This window comes from Polypterus senegalus, chromosome 5 (genome assembly GCF_016835505.1).
Source record: "Polypterus senegalus isolate Bchr_013 chromosome 5, ASM1683550v1, whole genome shotgun sequence".
NCBI classification, from domain to species: Eukaryota; Metazoa; Chordata; class Cladistia; order Polypteriformes; family Polypteridae; genus Polypterus; species Polypterus senegalus.
Window position 1 is genome coordinate 120,819,823 of NC_053158.1, and position 18,795 is coordinate 120,838,617.

General features: G+C 36.6%; 1 protein-coding gene across 2 annotated transcripts in view; it reads right to left on the bottom strand.

Moving 5' to 3' along the window:
• The window catches only part of abcb8 (ATP-binding cassette, sub-family B (MDR/TAP), member 8), a 178,743-nt gene extending 160,341 nt beyond the window's left edge, over positions 1 to 18,402 (bottom strand). For both annotated transcript variants that reach the window (XM_039753298.1, XM_039753299.1), the window contains exons 1-2: positions 18,210 to 18,402; positions 8,329 to 8,659 (exon numbers count right to left, since the gene is read on the bottom strand). In XM_039753298.1, the coding sequence (XP_039609232.1) occupies positions 8,329 to 8,659; positions 18,210 to 18,313 (435 nt within the window). In that variant the 5' untranslated portion in view covers positions 18,314 to 18,402. The remainder of the gene's footprint in view (positions 1 to 8,328; positions 8,660 to 18,209) is intronic.
• Positions 18,403 to 18,795: the final 393 nt, after the last annotated feature.

Below are 18,795 nucleotides of genomic sequence, written 5' to 3' on the forward strand. Positions count from 1 at the left end.
AAAATCGCTAACTTCGAAACCCCAATCACAACTTTCTAGCTTTCTATCAGTCTTATGTGCTGTACTCTGCCCTCCCTCAATCGGACCGAACAGCCACTTAAAACAAAAAAGGCCTCAACCTGGCTGGGACGCTACAATACTTTCTAATTTTACTGCTTTCATATTCTGTACCTTTCTCTGCATGTGTATCGTGCCATTGTTTGTTTGAGCCTTTTCAATTCCACTGCTTTCATAATCTCTTATCTGCCTTTTTTCTCTCCAACGCCTTTGGAACTCTATTCTCCATATTGTCCTTATACGCTTTATATTTGTATAGCGCATATGATCTGTGTGCACTATGTGCTTTAACTGTGACTGTTTTTTGATGGGTGTGCTCTTATATATCTTTTGTAAGTAGGGCGTGTCTTTCAAGAATCTCATGTTCCACGTCCCTACGAGACGGCCCAGGGACAAACTCTTGGCACCAAGTCTCATGTTTTAAGGTCCCTGCAAGATGCTCCGTTAGTTGTGTTAGTGAATTAAAGGAGTGAATGGATGAGAACTACTTGTCTTTAAACACAGATAAAACAGAGATGGTAATTGTTGAAGGGAATGACGCTGATCACAACAATATTCTGTCATCATTTAACTCAGTTAGAATCACCATTAATTTTACTGAATCAGCCCGCAATCTGGGAGTTATCTTTGACTCTAGCATGTCATTTAAAGCGCATATTACAAAGTTGTCCAAATCATGTTTCTTCCATCTTAAAAATGTTGGGAAATTAAGGAGCTTTCTATATAAACAGGATTTTGAGAAATTAATTCATGCATTTATTTCTAGTAGGATTGACTACTGCAATGCGGTGTTCACTGGATGTTCAAACTGTTCTTTATGCAGGTCTGACATCGTGTGCAGCAATACAGGGGCGCCGCAGGGGACTGTACTTTCTCCGGTCCTGTTCATATATACATCAGACTTCCAATATGACTCGGAGTCCTGCCACGTGCAAAAGTTCGCTGATGACACTGCTATTGTGGGCTGCATCAAGAGTGGGCAGGAGGAGGAGTACAGAAAGTTAATCAAAGACTTTGTTAAATGGTGCGACTCAAACCACTTACACCTTAACACCAGCAAGACCAAGGAGCTGGTGGTGGATTTTAGGAGGCCCAGGCCCCTCATGGACCCTGTGATCATCAGAGGTGACTGTGTGCAGAGGGTGCATACCTATAAATATCTGGGAGTGCAGCTGGATGACAAATTGGATTGGACTGCCAATACTGATGCTCTATGTAAGAAAGCTCAGAGCCGACTATACTTTCTGAGAAGGTTGGCATCCTTCAACATCTGCAGTAAGATGCTGCAGATGTTCTACCAGATGGTTGTGGCGAGTGCCCTCTTCTACGCGGTGGTGTGCTGGGGTGGCAGCATAAAGATGAAAGACGCCTCACGCCTGGACAAACTTGTTAAGAAGGCAGGCTCCATTGTAGGATTAAAGTTGGACAGTTTAACATCTGTGGCAGAGCGACTGGCACTAAGCAAACTACTGTCAATCATGAAGAATCCACTGCATCCACTTAACAGTGTCATCTCCAGACAGAGGAGTAGCTTCAGTGACAGACTTTTGTCACTGTCCTGTTCCACTGACAGACTAAAGAGATCGTTCCTCCCCCACACTATGCGACTCTTCAATTCCACCCGGGGGAGTAAATGCGAACATTCATTTTATTTTAATTCTTTTCATTTTTATTACTATTTAATTTAATATTGTTTCTTTGTATCAGTATACTGCTGCTGGATTATGTGATTTTCCCCTCTCGGGTTAATAAAGTATCTATCTATCTATCTATCTATACAGCCTCCAGTTATTCCAAATGGCTGCTGCAAGACTTATTACAAGAACAAGAATACGAACACATAACTCCAGTTGTTAAATCCTTACACTGGCTCCCAGTTAAGTTTAGGGCTGATTTCAAAATCCTCCTTTTAACATATAAAGCATTAAATGGCCATGGTCCGGCTTACTTGTCTGAACTTATCATGACTTACAAACCAGAGTACACATTAAGATATCAAGATGCCGGTCTGCTTATGATTCCAAAAATTAATAAAATAACAGTGGGAGGTCGAGCTTTTAGTTACAGGGCCCCTAAACTGTGGAATGGTCTGCCTGCTACTGTAAGAGGTGTCCCTTAGGTCTCAGCTTTTAAATCCCGGCTGAAGACTCACTACTTCAGTTTAGCATATCCTGACTAGAGCTGCTGATTAACTGTACAGACTGCATCTCTGTTGTTAGTCATTAGCACTAAAATATAATTATAATTTGATACTAAACCTCACCTATTCTGTTTCTCTTCTCGGTACTCATATGCCACGGCCCATCTGCCAAGTTGTTTTGGCTGCCTAAGGTAAAGTCATCCTTGATGAAGGATTGCAGGAATCGTGGGAAAAAGGGGTCCTTTCATCAGATTAGCGCCATTTCAGCTGTGGAATGACCAAATGGGGGAGGCAGCTTGATGAATGAGGTCTCCAAGACTCTACACAAATCCAAATCATATTATGTGATATCATCTACTGTTAAATTCTACTCCGTACTTTTAAAATTTTTATTTTTATACTGTATTGAGATTTGTTCTGTTCTGTGCATTGTACTGTATTGTATTGACCCCATTCTTTTTGACATCTACTGCATGCCCAACCTACGTGGAAAGGGGTCTCTCTTTGAAATGCCTTTCCCAAGGTTTCTTCCATTTTTTTCCCTACAAGGTTTTTTTGGGAGTTTTGTTCTTGTCTTCTTAGAGAGTCAAGGCTGGGGGGCTGTCAAGAGGCAGGGCCTGTTAAAGCCCATTGTGGCACTTCTTGTGTGATTTTGGCCTATACAAATAATTAATTGTATTGTATTGTACTATGTTCTAGTTTGAAGTAGTCTGACACAATGTTGTTAATACAAACAGCTTCTGGATTGGTATACAGTAGTTTGATCATTGCAAATATGTTTGGGTCAAACCCAAATTTGTGCAGTGTGGTGAATAGATAGTCCCATTCAACCATATTGAATGTTTTTCTGCATCCAAAGATAATACGAACTTCAGAATGTTAAACTTTGTGAGTGAATATATTACATTAATCAGGCATTGAAGATTGGAAGCTAAGGGTTTACCTTTAATAAATCTGGTTTGGTCTTGTAGTGTTACTGGAGGAAGCACTTTTTCGGTCCTTCTAGCTAGAACTTTAGAGAGTATCTTAAGATCATTATTCAGAAGTGAGATTGGTCTGTATGATGCACATTGCAATAAGTCCTTATTTTTCTTAGGAATGACAGTAATTAATGCCTGACGAAAAGTTTGAGGTAGAATTTTATTGTCTCTGGCCTCTATAAATGTTGCTAATAAAAAGGGAGCTAATTTTACTTCTAATAATTGAAATTATTTTGTAAAATTCGACAGGATAGCAATGTGGGCCTGCCGCTTTCCCAATCTGAAGCATGTTTATAGCATCTAGTAAGTCTGAAAGTGTCAGAGGTTTATCCAATTCCTATGCACTGAAAGTATCTAGCTGTGGTAAATATAATGCATTGAAAAACACTTTAGATTGTGTCTTGTCTTCTTTAAACTGAATAGAATAGAGTTAGAGTAGTCTCTAAATGTGTGCATTATATTTTTAAGGTCAATGATGTTTTTATCTCCATCTGTGTTGATAATTACTACTATTGCATTGCGAATTTCCTGCTTGTGGATTTGTTGAGCTAAGATCTTATTAGCCTTCTCTTCATGTCCATAGTAATGATGTTGCAATTTAAAAATGAGTTGGTCATTTTTGTTTGTTGTCAAGAGGTTGGGTTCTGAATGCAAAGTCTGTCTTTTCCTATAAAGTGTCTCATTTGGGAACCTGCCGTGTTCTTGATCTATTCTTGTAATTTCGGTGATTAACTGTCATGCCTTCTTCGTTTCTGATTTATTTTTTTGGGAGAGATATGAAATAATCTGTCCTCTTAAAAAATGCCTACAGAGGTTTCCCAGAGAATTCCTGTACAGACCTCTGAGGATGTATTTATCTCTAAAAAAAAATAATAATAATAAACTTGCTCGGATATAAATTCTGTAAAGTTCTTGTCAGCTAATAAAAGTGGGTTAAGATGCCAGCTGTGAGATGAGTATGTGGGGCCAAATGATTTGAGCTCCATGATCAGAGGGGCATGGTCAGAAATAATTTAAAATAATCTTGAATTAGTTCAAATTAAAGATACAGCAGGAAGACTCATGTATTTTTATAATTCTACAAGATACACATATCTTTAGTTGCTTACTTGCTGCAGTCATAATAACAAGTCTCAAAAATATGTTCTCATATTTCCCCCTCAGACTAAAAGGAAGCTTTTTTAAAGGGAGGATCTGATGCCTGTTGACAGTGACGTTGGATAAATCTATACTAATAAAAGGCAAAGCCCTCACTGATTCACTCACTCACTCACTCACTGACTCATCACTAATTCTCCAACTTCCCGTGTAGGTAGAAGGCTGAAATTTGGCAGGCTTATTCCTTACAGCTTACTTAACAAAAGTTAAGCAGGTTTAATTTCGAAATTCTACACTTAACAGTCATAACGGTCAATAACGGTCGACAACGTCCGCAATGTTGAACTTTCTTATTTATGGCCCCATCTTCACGAAATTTGGTAGGCAGCTTCCCTGCGCTAACCGAAACTGATGTATGTACTTATTTCGATGGTATGACGCCACTGTCAGCTGCCATATTGAACTTTCCAACATCACTACTTTTCCAACTTCCCGTGTAGGTAGAAGGCTGACCCCATCTTCACGAAATTTGGTAGGTGGCTTCCCTGCGCGAACCAAAACCGATGTACGTACTTATTTCGGCGGTATGACGCCACTGTCAGCCACCATATTGAACTTTCCAACGTCACTAATTCTCCAACTTCCCGTGTAGGTAGAATGCTGAAATTTGGCAGGCTCATTCCTTACAGCTTACTTACAAAAGTTAAGCAGGTTTCATTTCGAAATTCTACGCGTAATGGTCATAACGGTCAACAACGTCCGCCATGTTGAACTTTCTTATTTATGGCCCCATCTTCACGAAATTTGGTAGGCGGCTTCCCTGCGCTAACCGAAACCAATGTATGTACTTATTTGGTGGTATGACGCCACTGTCAGCCGCCATATTGAACTTTCCAAAGTCACTAATTCTCCAAATTCCCGTGTAGGTAGAAGCCTGAAATTTGAAACTTATTTTCGGTAGTATGATGCCACTGTGGGCCTCTATATTGAACTTTTCAACAGTCTTTGTTACTTATGGGCCCATCTTTGGTACGCGGGTTCCTAACGCTAACTGAATCCTACTTACGTACATATATACATCCATAGCCTGCAGCTCAGTCACCGTGTGAGGCAGCATTGGGACCCCCATCCCAACGCCTCCCACGTTGTTGGCTGCCTGCCTATATAAGGCCGTCCGTTGCTCCAGTCTCTACATTCCCTTCCTTGCTTCGCCACGGGATTCACGTCTCCCTGCTGATAACTACAGCCTTTTTATTTAATCCACGGCTTCTCCGCTGTTTTATTGTTCATTTATTACGATTATAGTTATTGTGTAGGTATTTTAGACTTACTTTACATTGTTCAGGTACCCATTTTCTTTATCATTCCAATCGTACCTGCATTAGCATGTCTATCGAGGTGATCACCATCGATCAAAGAACTGTCACTTACCGAGTGGTTTCCATGCCCAGAGATGGCACCTATCTTTTTCATTCTCTTTGTTACATATTGCACAGCCATATCAGGCTCACTCTTGATATCTGGAGGAACATTGTGTCTTATGTATTGAATGACTGGGACAGGTTCAAGGTGTGGACTGATGACGGTACAGGAGATAATTATACTACACAGGAGCACTATAAGAGTGAAATGCTTAAGCCCTTCACCTATGCAGTTGACGGCTGCCACTGAATTGTTCGGTTGTCACTTTCAAGTGTACCGAAATGGCCAAATATTTTACACCTTTGGACAACCGCCAATGCCTATTAAACATCTTACATTCACAAGTGACGATTTCAGTAGTGGACACTTTGATGTTTATGAATGTTTAAACTCTCAAAAGCTGGATATGAAGTTAACGATGAAACCGGTTGTATACTTACAACGCTTGACAGATGCTGAATGTCTCTTCAACAGAAGTCCTACAAATACTGTCGTAATTGAAACAAACCATGAAACTCAAACCGATTCTGACAGCAGCAATCCAAGCTGTGAGATTTGAAACAAGATTAGTGTTCACATGGCCAACTGTATTTGCATGCTCAAGAGTAAGCTCAGCGCACAGCTTGGTCTTATTACAAACAGAGGGCCGAACTCATAATGTGGTATACAAAGAGATCCTTAACAAATAATTATTGGTATATTTTCCCTCAGTTTAAAAAGGTTTAATTTTCTTCTTAATAAAACTTTTAAGGCAGTACTTCACTCTGTAAGCACAGGTATTTTGCTATATATATATATATATATATATATATATATATATATATATATATATATATATAGATTAAGATATAGATATAATGTTTGTGTGTGTGTATGTGGATATAGATATATAGATATAGATATATATATATATCTATATATATATATAATGTGTGTGTGTATGTATGTACAGTATGTATGTGTATATATGTATATATATATATATATATATATATATATATGGAGAGATATATATATATATATATATATAGATATTAGATATATATATATAGATATATATACTGTATATATAATGTGTGTGTGTGTGTGTGTGTGTATGTGTATATATATATGACAGCAACACTCATAACAGTGACAAAACAATTACATTGACGATCATGTTACGTTATTTTCAAGAAGCTGTACAGCTTACAGAGCTATTTCACATCGGTTGCTTTCGCATACACTCACTTTGGTATTGCAGGCTGCTATGAAAATTCACACAATTGCCTACTTGCTTTGTCGGGTGAGGTGCACTGCAAACTTTTTAAACCTTATCAGTACAGCTAGCCACATGCTTAAAGAGAAACACAGACCATCACAACAATCACATTGTTATGTGCAAAATTAAATAATGAACTCAAAAGTGGTGTATTGGGTTTGCAAACACTTTAAACAAATAATGTGTTTTTAACATCAGTATTCCCTTTACATTGTAGCAGATAAAAAATTTCTTGTAGATCTCAACTTAAATATTAATGTAACCAAATCAAATATAAAACAAAAGCCATTTGCAATTGCCAGGGCATTAACGTTTTATCTAGTTTGTTATAGAAAATGAGCTACCCTCAGAGTCCAGAGCCACGATCATAACATTATAACAGGGAAGCAACAGCAAGTTAACACTTCTAAATCTGTTTTCTTTTTTATCTGAACAAATACCACAAGAAACATTTTCTTTTATCAGGGAGCAGTATAATCAGTCTATGTTCAGTAGCAACTCTTTGAGGGCTAATATTTTTTCTAAAATACTCAGTTTTCTGAAAAGCATACAAAGAAATGGTTTCACACATAAATCAACGTAAAACGTCTGCACGTCTCTTTTTTTTATGTTTTATTTCATAAATATCGTATAGGTGTACAATCATAAATACTATCTGTATGTTTATATATTTTTATTTTGTTAATTTCCTGCATTGAGTTTCCAAGCTCTCCTATTTTCCATGTGGTTTCCTCCAGAAATTCTGTTTTCCTCTCACAGTCAAAAAACATGCAGGTTAGGTGTATTGCCATTGCTAAATTGACCCTAGGGTGTATAAACAGATCATTTAGCTGACATTACAAACTTAAAAAAAGTTATATGTTTTAATTGTAATTATTTGTGGGTGATCTCTGTCTAAACTGTAGGACAGTTAAAGAAAAGCCTCAATGTTTAAAGAAATATTCAAAGTAAAAAACTTTTCTACTCCCCGGTATTGCATTTTGATCTTTTCCTCTTAACAAAGTTCACCTGTCATTGGAGCTCTGTCTGTTTAGCATTTTTGATTTCTGGTTTAGCAATTTCAATACTTTGCCACTTATTTATTTTAAATAATAATATTCTAAATATTTCAAATAAATATTATTAATGGCTTAGAAAGTCATTTGCTGACTACAGTGACCACAATTAATAGGTACCTATAAAATATGCAAATACATTTGACTTATCTCTAATAAAGTACTAAATAATTTAGTAACACATTTTGTCTGGCAGTACTTCTAGTTTTTGCTTGTTCTTTGCTGCAAATGGAAACACATCAAAAAAAGTCAAGGAGACTATCATGCAATAATACAAATTTTAAGCACATCTTTCAGTTAAAGTTCTTTACTTACAAGAACAGCAGCTAAAAATGCAGAAAGCTGAGGGTTGAAAAATATCCAAAATACTTTCCAGTTAAACTCTGGCTCCTTTTCCAAAAGCTGAACTTTCAGTTCATTTTTCTGACTATTGTAATGTTTCATCTCACAGTGGGCAATACTTCCTTTAAGTTTGACAGAGATGGATAGCAAAGTTGTGGCAGTGATGATTCCAATTTTGTGAGAAGTCTTGAGAGTAACTGCACGTTGCTGAACACCTTGGCGATTTGCACTTCGAGCTTGGGCCCAGAGCCAAGATGTAAAATTTGAAGAAATATGTGGGTTTTTGGTCCATTTAGCTGCATAGCTGAAGAAAAGGAAACATTTTCTTTTTAGTTCACTGTGTACATTTGAGGTTTTACCAAAGCAGTATGTGTGCAATGACTGCCTCTAAACATTTATTATTTACTTATCCTTGTCAACATGAGTACAGAATATGGTTTTAAAGATCCCAACAATCAAACAGAGAATACAGAGAGGTGCAAAGAAGCCAAAAGAGGACAGAAAAAACCAATAGTACACTCATTTCATGTTGGGTTCTTTAGCAACTCTTGAAAAAAAATTAATTTATCACAAGAAAGTGTCCATTTTGAACAAGCAGACCTGCTGAAGAGATTATCCTCAGTGCCGGTGCTAGGTTATTTTGTGCCCTAGGCTAAGCTTTTTAGTGTGCCAACCAACTGTTCAGTGGCTAACCCATGTAACTGGGTCAAAACAAGGTGGTTTTGTACCCCCCACCCAAAAAAACCCCATTATGATCTGTGCCCTAGGCGAATGCTTAATTTGCCTTAAAGGTGGCGCTGGGCCCGATTACTCCTACAATGTTGGTAGTTAAGGTTTTAGTGAATTTACTGTATTTTGTTGAGTGGTACATAGATCTACACTCACCAGCCACTTTATTAGGTACACCTTGCTAGTACCAGGTTGGACCCCCACATGCCTTCAGAACTGCCATAATTCTTCATGGCATAGCTTCAACAAGGTACTGGAAACATTCCTCAGGGATTTAGGCCCATATTGACATGATAGCATCATGCAGTTGTTGCAGAATTTTCAGGTACACCCTGTATTCGGATTCAGCGGGTTAGAAAATGGATGGATGGACATTCATAATGCAAATTTCACATTCCACCACATTCCAAAGGTGCTCTATTGGATTGTGATCTGGTGACTGTGGAGGCCATTTGAGTACAGTGAACTCATTGTCACACTCGCTTTGTGAGACAGTGTGTCATCTTGCTAGATATAGCCAACAGAAGAATGGTACACTGTTGTCAGAAAGGAATGGATATAGTCAGCAACAATGCTCAGGTAGGCTGTGACATTTAAACAATGCTCAATTGGTACTAAGGGCCCCAAAGTGTGCCAAGAAAATATCCTCCACACCATTACACCTCCAGCAGCCTTATCCACTGATACAAGGCAGCATGGATCCATGGTTTCATGTTGCTAACGCCAAATTCTGACCTTACCATACCAGACCTGACCTTACTCTTATTCTATTTTAATTAATGTTGACTTATTTTATTTTCTTACTTTGTCTCTTATTTTTCTATTCTTCATTAAGTAAAGCACTTTGAGCTACATTTTTTTGTATGAAAATGTGCTATATAAACACATAAATAAATGTTGTTGTTGTTGTTGTTGTAAATGTTGCCGCACAAATTGAGACTCATCAGATCAGGAAACATTTTTCCCAGCTTCTTTTGTCCAATTTTGGTGAGCCTGTGTGAATTGTAGCCTAAGCTGCCTGTTCTTAGCAAACAGGAGTGGCATCCAGTGTGGTCTCTCCTGCTGCAGTAGCCTATCTGTAGGGCCCTATGATTTCCGAGCTGCGGAAAACACGGATGGAATCAAAGAATTAATGCCTAAAAATGGATTTTAGAATTAAAAACGGAAATGTGTGGAGACTGAAGGGATGACTGTTACAAAACTTCCCAATAAATTAAATGATTGAATAATGTGTAGTTCTGTCATTCAGATACTATTTTCTAGTTTGCTGTATTTGAAGCAAAAACAATTGCTCGTAGAAATCAGTCGTGCCTCTATATATTTGTGCGCATGTTTCCTGTATGTTTTCTCACTAAAAGTACGGGAATTAGCCAGCTGCATGAGACAGAAATGTCGAAGCGAGCAGTATCAGATACCCTAACTGCATCAAAAATACTAAGAAACATGAGCTTAACTGCAAAATTGAGGGCACAACAATATTATAATAACTATTACAAATCTGAACAACTTTTCTGCAAGTTTTGCCAGCATACCATAGAGTAGACACAAAAAGATACTTGCAATGACCACGTAAAATCTAAAACCCATCTCAAAAACAAGGAGAAATTAAGATCAAAAAGTGTTCCCCTTTAGGTAACAACAAAATCGTCAGATGCACAACGCCAGTTTGTGTCCATGTGAGTCAGACATACTGTTTAAAAAAATGATGAAGATGCGTCCTTACTTTATTAAGCATTGTAAACAAGGAGGTGCACTGCCATAAAATGAGAGCAGTCTTCGTCAAACTCATTTGCCCTGTGTCTTTGAACAACATATGGACGCCGTTCTTTGAAAGATTCATGGCAAGAAAATATATGTTGTAGTTGATGAAACCACTGATAGCCGAAACCACATAGTTTTCATTATAGTGATAGGTGAGTAAACATTTGGCTGTATGGTAATTCTTTTATGTAGGCAGTTCTAATTATACATGATGTATTAATTGTGAATCATTTAACCAATTAAATTATACAGGTAAGTCATATGAAAAAGTTTGGGAACCCCTCTTAATTCTTTGGATTTTTGTTTATCATTTGCTGAGCTTTCAAAGTGGCAACTTCCTGTTAATATATGACATGCATTATGGAAACAGTAGTATTTCAGCAGTGACATTAAGTTTATTGGATTAACAGAAAATATGCAATATGCATCATAACAAAATTAGACAGGTGCGTAAATTTGAGCACCCCAACAGAGATATTATATCAATACTTATTTGAGCCTTGCAAATATAACAGCCTCTAGACGCCTCCTATAGCCTTTCATGAGTGTCTGGATTCTGGATGGAGGTATTTTTGACCATTCTTCCATACAAAATCCCTCCAGTTCAGTTAAATTTGATGGCTGCCGAGGATAGACAGCCTGCTTCAAATCATCCCATAGATTTTCGATGATATTCAAGTCAGGGGACTGTGACGGCCATTCCAGAACATTGTACTTCTCCCTCTGCACGAATGTCTTTGTAGATTTTGAACTGTGTTTTGGGTCATTGTCTTATTGGAATGTCCAACCCCTGCGTAACTTCAACTTTGTGACTGATACTTGAACATTATCCTGAAGAATTTGTTGATATTGGGTTGAATTCATCCGACCGTCGACTTTAACAAGAAGCCCATTCCCTGAACTAGCCACACAGCATGAAGGAACCTCCACCAAATTTGACAGTAGGTATCAGGTGTTTTTCTTGGAATGCAGTGTTCTTCTTCCGCCATGCAAAGCACTTTTTGTTATGACCAAATAACTCAATTTTTGTCTCATCAGTCCAAAGCACTTTGTTCCAAAATGAATCTGGCTTGTCTAAATGAGTATTTGCATACAACAAGCAACTCTCTTTGTGGTGCGAGTGCAGAAAGGGCTTCTTTCTCATCACCCTGCCATACAGATGTTCTTTGTGCAAATTGCGCTGAAATGTAGAACAATGTACAGATACATCATCGGCAGCAAGATGTTCCAGCATGCCTTTGTAGGTGATCTGTGGGTTGTCTGTAACCATTCTCACAATCCTGTGCATATGCCGCTTCTGTATTTTTCTTGGCCTGCCAGACCTGTGTTTAAAAGCAACTGTGCCTGTGGCCTTCCACTTCCTGATTACATTCCTTACAGTTGAAACTGACAGTTTAAACCTCTGAGATAGCTTTTTGTAGCCTTCCCCTTAAATCATGATACTGAACAATATTTGTTTTCAGATCTTTTTAGAGTTGCTTTGAGGATCCCATGCTATCAGTCTTCAGAGGAGAGTCAAAGGGAAGCACAACTTGCAATTGACCACCTTAAATACCTTTTCTCATGATTGGACACACCTGTCTATGAAGTTCAAGGCTTAACGAGCTAATCCAACCAATTTGGTGTTGCAAGTAATCAGCATTGAGCAGTTACACTCATTCAAATCAGCAAAAACACAAGGGCACCCAAATTTTTGCACAGCCAGTTTTTCATATTTGACTTAATTTTATGAAACTAAATACTGCTTCACTGAAAATGTTCGAAAAAAACCACAGTACTCATATGTTCCTAGGAAATGAAAGACATACCACTGTTATCTTTTTTGTTAAAAGTAGAGTAAATTATTATGCAGGCTGAGAGGGGTTCCCAAACTTTTTTATATGACTGTATTTAACCGGTATTAACAGTCTTTCCCTTAGAAAATGTTATTAGTGAACGACACTGGTTGTTAACAGGTTCCCTTTTAAAAATGAATGTTTCAGGATTTAATAAATGTTTTGCCTCACGGTGAAAAGACACGCAAGGTACACATTTGCCTCTTCCATTATAAACTTGGCACCTACAAACCTGGGCAGAAGAGCAGGCTTTTCCTCCCCCTAAAAGAGGGTCACTCTTTGTTTTTTCTAAAAGTGAAGTTAACCTTCTTCTCAGAAGGATGTATCAAACTAGTAACAGCTCTTACACTTCTGGAGGGCACTCACTATCATCCTGTAATCTCAGCATGCAGCATCAAAGAGGAATGGAACTGCAAAATAAGTTTCAATTGTACTAATGTGTCATTCATTAAAAGGAATGTAAAGTGCCATCTTATTATTGTTTATGTTATTGTAGCTGTAAAAAAAATCTGAATCAAGGAAAAATAAAATGGTGAAAAACGAAAATAAAAAAAAACAGAATCTGTGAAAAAATAAAATGGATTCCATAGGGCCCTACATCTGTTTCAACGTTTTAAGTGTTGTGCGTTTAGGGATGCTCTTCTGCATACCCCGGTTATAACGAGTGGTTATTTGAGTTACTTTTGCCTTTTTATTAGCTTGAACCAGTCTGGCCATTCTCCTCTGATCTCAGCAAGGCATTTTCACCAGAAAACTGCTGCTCACTGGATATTTTCCTTTTTTCTCTATAAACCTCAAGATGGTTGTGCATAAACATCCCAGTAGAGCAGCAGTTTCTGAAATACTCAGACCAGCCTGTCTAGCGCCAACAACCATGCCATATTCAAAGTCACTTAAATCACCTTTATACCCAATTCTGATGCTCAGTTTAAACTTCAGCAAGTCATTTTGACAATGTATACCTGTCTCAATACATTGAGTTGCTGCTGGGAAAAGGAAAACACACGCATAAGACATAACCACTGTGCAAAATGCTAAAGTGATGAATGACTAGATGAAAAAAGCTCCAGCTAAATGACTAAATTATTAGCAGACATGATTCTTCCTCTGGCATCATTTCATTGGGTGCTGATACAAACTAAAATTTTACTACCCTTAACACCATGATTGTGGCTATAAAAACATTAAAAACTGTGAAGGCCAAGAGGCATTATTAGGCATGAAGCTACAGATGTATTTGCAGTTATTAAGAGGTGTCATCTGTAAATATTGTTTACCAGAATGACTAGAATGTCCCAAACTGAAGCCAAATACAGGGCAATCTAACATGGAAAGTGGTCTATGACATTCCCAGTATGAGTTGGTCATTCTTTCCAAGGGACCTGGTGGGTGCAAACAAATACCATTTTAAGAAGTTTTTGCCCAGGACAAGACAGTCACTGTTCTTGGTAAGTTGGTCAAGTTACTCACATGCTAGCAGTGTTTACTGCTGCACCCAGACCCACCAGCAACCTACTATAGCCAGTGTATCATGTGTAAAAGCACACCAACCAAACAAAAGCTGAGCATACAGGTACAGAAGAATAGCATCCACTAGTCTGAGAAGTCCAGCGCTAAGACACCTCAGCCAAATTATGGGTCTTCCTTTTCAATTCCATGACACACAGCTTTTGTTTATGCTGCTAAGGCTGTTCTTTGTTTTTGGCAATCTTTGCATACATACACACCATAGTTAATATTTGCAGATTAAGGAGAAAACTAGGTAATGCCCAGACTACTGGCCATAAATATAAGAAATATTAAAATCAACCACCATCTACGTTTTCCACATAAAAACTGAAGTACTTTTTTTAAATGCACATTTCTAAATAAGTCAGAATGGCTTAAATGCTGACTGTCAAAAAGCAATGCATAATTAAAGCTGGCACAGTGACTATTACTGTGGCCTTATATGCCGTAAGACTAGGCTTTGATACCCAAACAAATCACAGTTTATGTGGCATTTGTACAACCCCAATTCCAATGAAGTTGGGACGTTGTGTAAAACATAAATAAAAACAGAATACAATGATTTGCAAATACTTTTCAACTTATATTCAATTGAATACACTACAAAGACAAGATATTGAATGTTCAAACTGATAAACTTTATTGTTGTTTTGCAAATCTTCAATCATTTTGAATTTACGTAGTATTCTGTTCTTTCAGGGTCTGTATGAGTTTTTTGCTGGGTAATCTTGAATTCCTCCTACATCTAAAAAAAACTTTGGATGGAATTTATTAAATCTACCCCTAATTGGCATGGAATGTCTGAGTGTGCCCTGTTAACAGTGTGATACCCCTTCCATGGTTGGTTCAAACCTTGAACCTCCTATTTCCAATATTTGGTCTGGCATTTGGGATGCTAAAAATGGGTTAATAGGTCATAAAATGGATGGAAGAATATGTATCTGTGTAAAAAAAAGGATATCTGAAGTAGCACCACAAAGTGTGTCTCACAGCCATGCTTCATTTAGTTTCCTTCTAATATGAAGCAATACATGTTAAAGAGGTACATTTTTGATAGTTTTTTTTTCTCCCTCCAACTATTTTCATTTTGCACATGAAGATAAAGGTTTACCTGATGAGTTTCATGCACGCTGGAAACTTGTGCTGGTTTAGTTTTTGTAAGGAGGTTTTTCTTTACAAAGTCTGTTTTCTCATCATGTTAATTTGTATGTACCATAAGGTTATAAGAAAGTAACTTAGTTAATGAGGTTGTCTGCTGCCTTTGCAGGCCCTTCTTGCCATTTAGAACCAGCATCAGACTGGCACAATAAACTTTTTGTTATATTTCTCTGAAAAACTGCCATAGTCACAGCTGCATGAATCCAGTAGCCTGAAGATGTTAAACATCATGGATGTTTAAGAGAAAAAAAAGAGTTTTCCTACATTAATTTTTCAAAACTGACTTGATCTAGCACTAATGAAAACCAATCAAAACTTTTACAAGATATTAAAACTGTGTATTTGCAGTGAAGTATGGAGATATGTACTGTATATTAGTTCAACATTTTGAATTAATTCATGCTGACACCTGTTAAAACAAACAAAGCAAAAGTCATTTTTTGTAAAGAGGTCCACAGAGACAGGTGAAGATGAGGAGAATGAGGAGGAGGAAAAAGTCAAAAGACAGAGCAGAGCAGTAAATACTTGAGACAAAAAAAACAGTGGGCTACAAAACACAACTTTACTCAGCTGGATTCTTGAGCTTTCTGTGACAGTTTTTCATGAGTTGTCTTGCTTAAATTTTGTAAGACAACACATGCTTTACCTATCAGATGTGTAGCTTGTTTGTAAGTTTTTTACTTCTTAAGTTTATAAAGACTTCCTTACAATTTAAGATGAATGACAAAAGATTTAGTAACACGGAGGTGTTAAGTACAGAGACAAGGAAGGCTAAGTTAATTAATCTTGAGAAGTATGTGGACATATCTGCCAAAAAGTAAAATAACAGGAATAAATTTATATTGAACTGCAACCAATTTTATTTATAAAAAATATACCTTATACACAAACAGGAGATGACAACTAAAACAGAAACGAGAAAATACCATACATGTTGTTTCGTAGGATACAATGTATAAAATAAATGAAATATGTTTCTTTTTTAAATAAAATATGTCTCTGGGTATTTTTATTTAGCATTTTTAATTAAATCTATAATGGCATACAATAACCTATCTAATGCTAATTTGAATTCAAGTCACAAATGACAATAAAGTCTGCAATTTAAATGACGCAGATTACCATTGCAGCAATTTATTTTATCTATGTAATTGGATAATCCTGGCACTGAACTGGTTATTTAACGGCAAACATTACTGCCACCCCACAACTATAACTTTGCTTTCATTAAATTCAGGTTTATTACGGATTTTTCTATGCCACTCTCATCTTTTCCCTTCCCCCTTGTGTTGAAAATTTTTGGAGGCGCCAATGGCGACGTACAGAAAAAGAAATTAAATTATACAAAGATCTAAAAATCACGAATTCACTGCATTGTGAAAAAAATCAGGAGTGTGCTCCCCTCGACTTTCTCGTGTACTGAGATGGAAAAGGTCATCAGAACAACTTCCAGTTGCGCAATATTTCTTATACATCATATCTTTTTGCTTCTCCTCATAAGTAATTGATAATATCGATACACAATCATTTATCTCTATTTATAATCAAACTTTATATTAAAATAATATCTTCGCACTTAGGGAGGTCTTAGTGGAGGTCCACCACTTTGTGGTGGAATTTTTCATGATCACATATGCATTAGCTAGATTACGTGCAAAGTAAATAGAGTTATGGTCACCTAAAAACGTAGAAAAAAATGTTAGTATTGTATAATATTTGTTGCAATAAATTGCTATTTATAAAACTATATTTAGCAACATTTCATTATGATAGCGAAAAAAAAATCATATCATTAAATGTATTACCAGGAACACGACGGGGACGTAACAGCTTGATGTTCCCATTACGTCTTTATATTTACATGTCATTTTCAATGTTTATACACATTATTGTTAAACTGATGGTGCATAATAAATTAAAATAAAATTGAAAGAATATGCGTTATATTGAATACAGTTTTTAATATCGTGTACACAGTTATATTTCCATGACATAAAAAAATCGGATGGTTGTCTAAATAAAATACTACTTCCGAGTAATTTTTCTCAAATTTCATATGTTTGGTTTTTATCATTATAAATATATATATACAAAATTTGAATCATCAATCTGTAATTATAACCATTCTTTACCTGGAAATTTTCGAAATTATTCAGTTATAGTACACTTCCGGTTGCTCTATTTTTCTCAAATGTAATATCTACTTATTTTTCGTCATTTCTAATATCAACACAAACTTTGAAACACATATCTTTATTTATAGTCTTAAGTTTACTTGTAAAAATCTGAAATGTGTTCAGGTAAAGCCCAAAGGTTGATAGGATTCCTGTAAAGCAGATTTACAAAATCTCATTGACCTAGGTCAAAGCGTTTTCGATTTATCTACGTGTTTACACACACAGACAAGACATAATTTTAAAAATGGTATTTCGAACTCAATGAGGTTTAAAACGTCAAGATTCATCAAAATCTCAATGTCGAAATGTTTCACTATTCCTATACTTTCTCCTGAATAATACTTGTAAATTAGTTTTCTACACTCATAACATCTGAAATCTTACTAGTACATAAATATTAAATATAACTAATATATACATATACCGTTTCTGTCAACTGATACACTTAATATGATAAGCACATACAGGTATACGTCTGTATGAGACGTGGTGGTTTCTGCATGGTAGCGTTTTACAGAAGCATTAAAAATTCCCATTCTTCATAAAGACGCAGTTATAATGTGATTTAGATTGATAATACGCGTTTCCTTCAAAGACGGTATAAAAAGAGGGTTTTTTTTCTATATTGCCGCCACAGAACTACAACTCCCGAAATTCAATTAACGAGATCCACTTAAAAACTTACCCACAGTTATTGTAGTCTCTTGATTTACTACACCTAAAGCACACGTCTCTTAACGGCATAAATCCTTTGGCTCTCAAGTTACTAGTTAATACAAAGTAAAACATGATTAATTAGCGATATGCACAAATTCAGCTGCTATACAGGACGACAATAACACTTCTCTAGAAATTCGCCATATTAGCTGTGACCTCACACTCCGGAAATATTCCCTCTTGGTATGTAGCCAAATAGTACGGAAGTGTTTTTATACTATTGTAGATTTATACTTTGTAAAATATTTACAATGTGTCTTTTTTCGAGTCAATAAGAAATCACTTTTTACTCCATTTCAAGTCTAAACTTTACATTTTAGGACGTGTTAGAAAGAGAGATCTCTTGTCAATCTCTTTTATCCACCAGTTACTTACAAAAGAGACATGCCAATCATTTATTTTATGCTGTATTTGCAAACGGATGTAGTTTAGAACACTTTTGTTTTGGGAGGCGGGGATAAATGTTAGTCGTCTATCACTTTCTCACGCTGCAGTGTAACGTATAACTAGATAGAAGGTAGAGAAAAGCATAACGAGGATTAATCAATACCCCT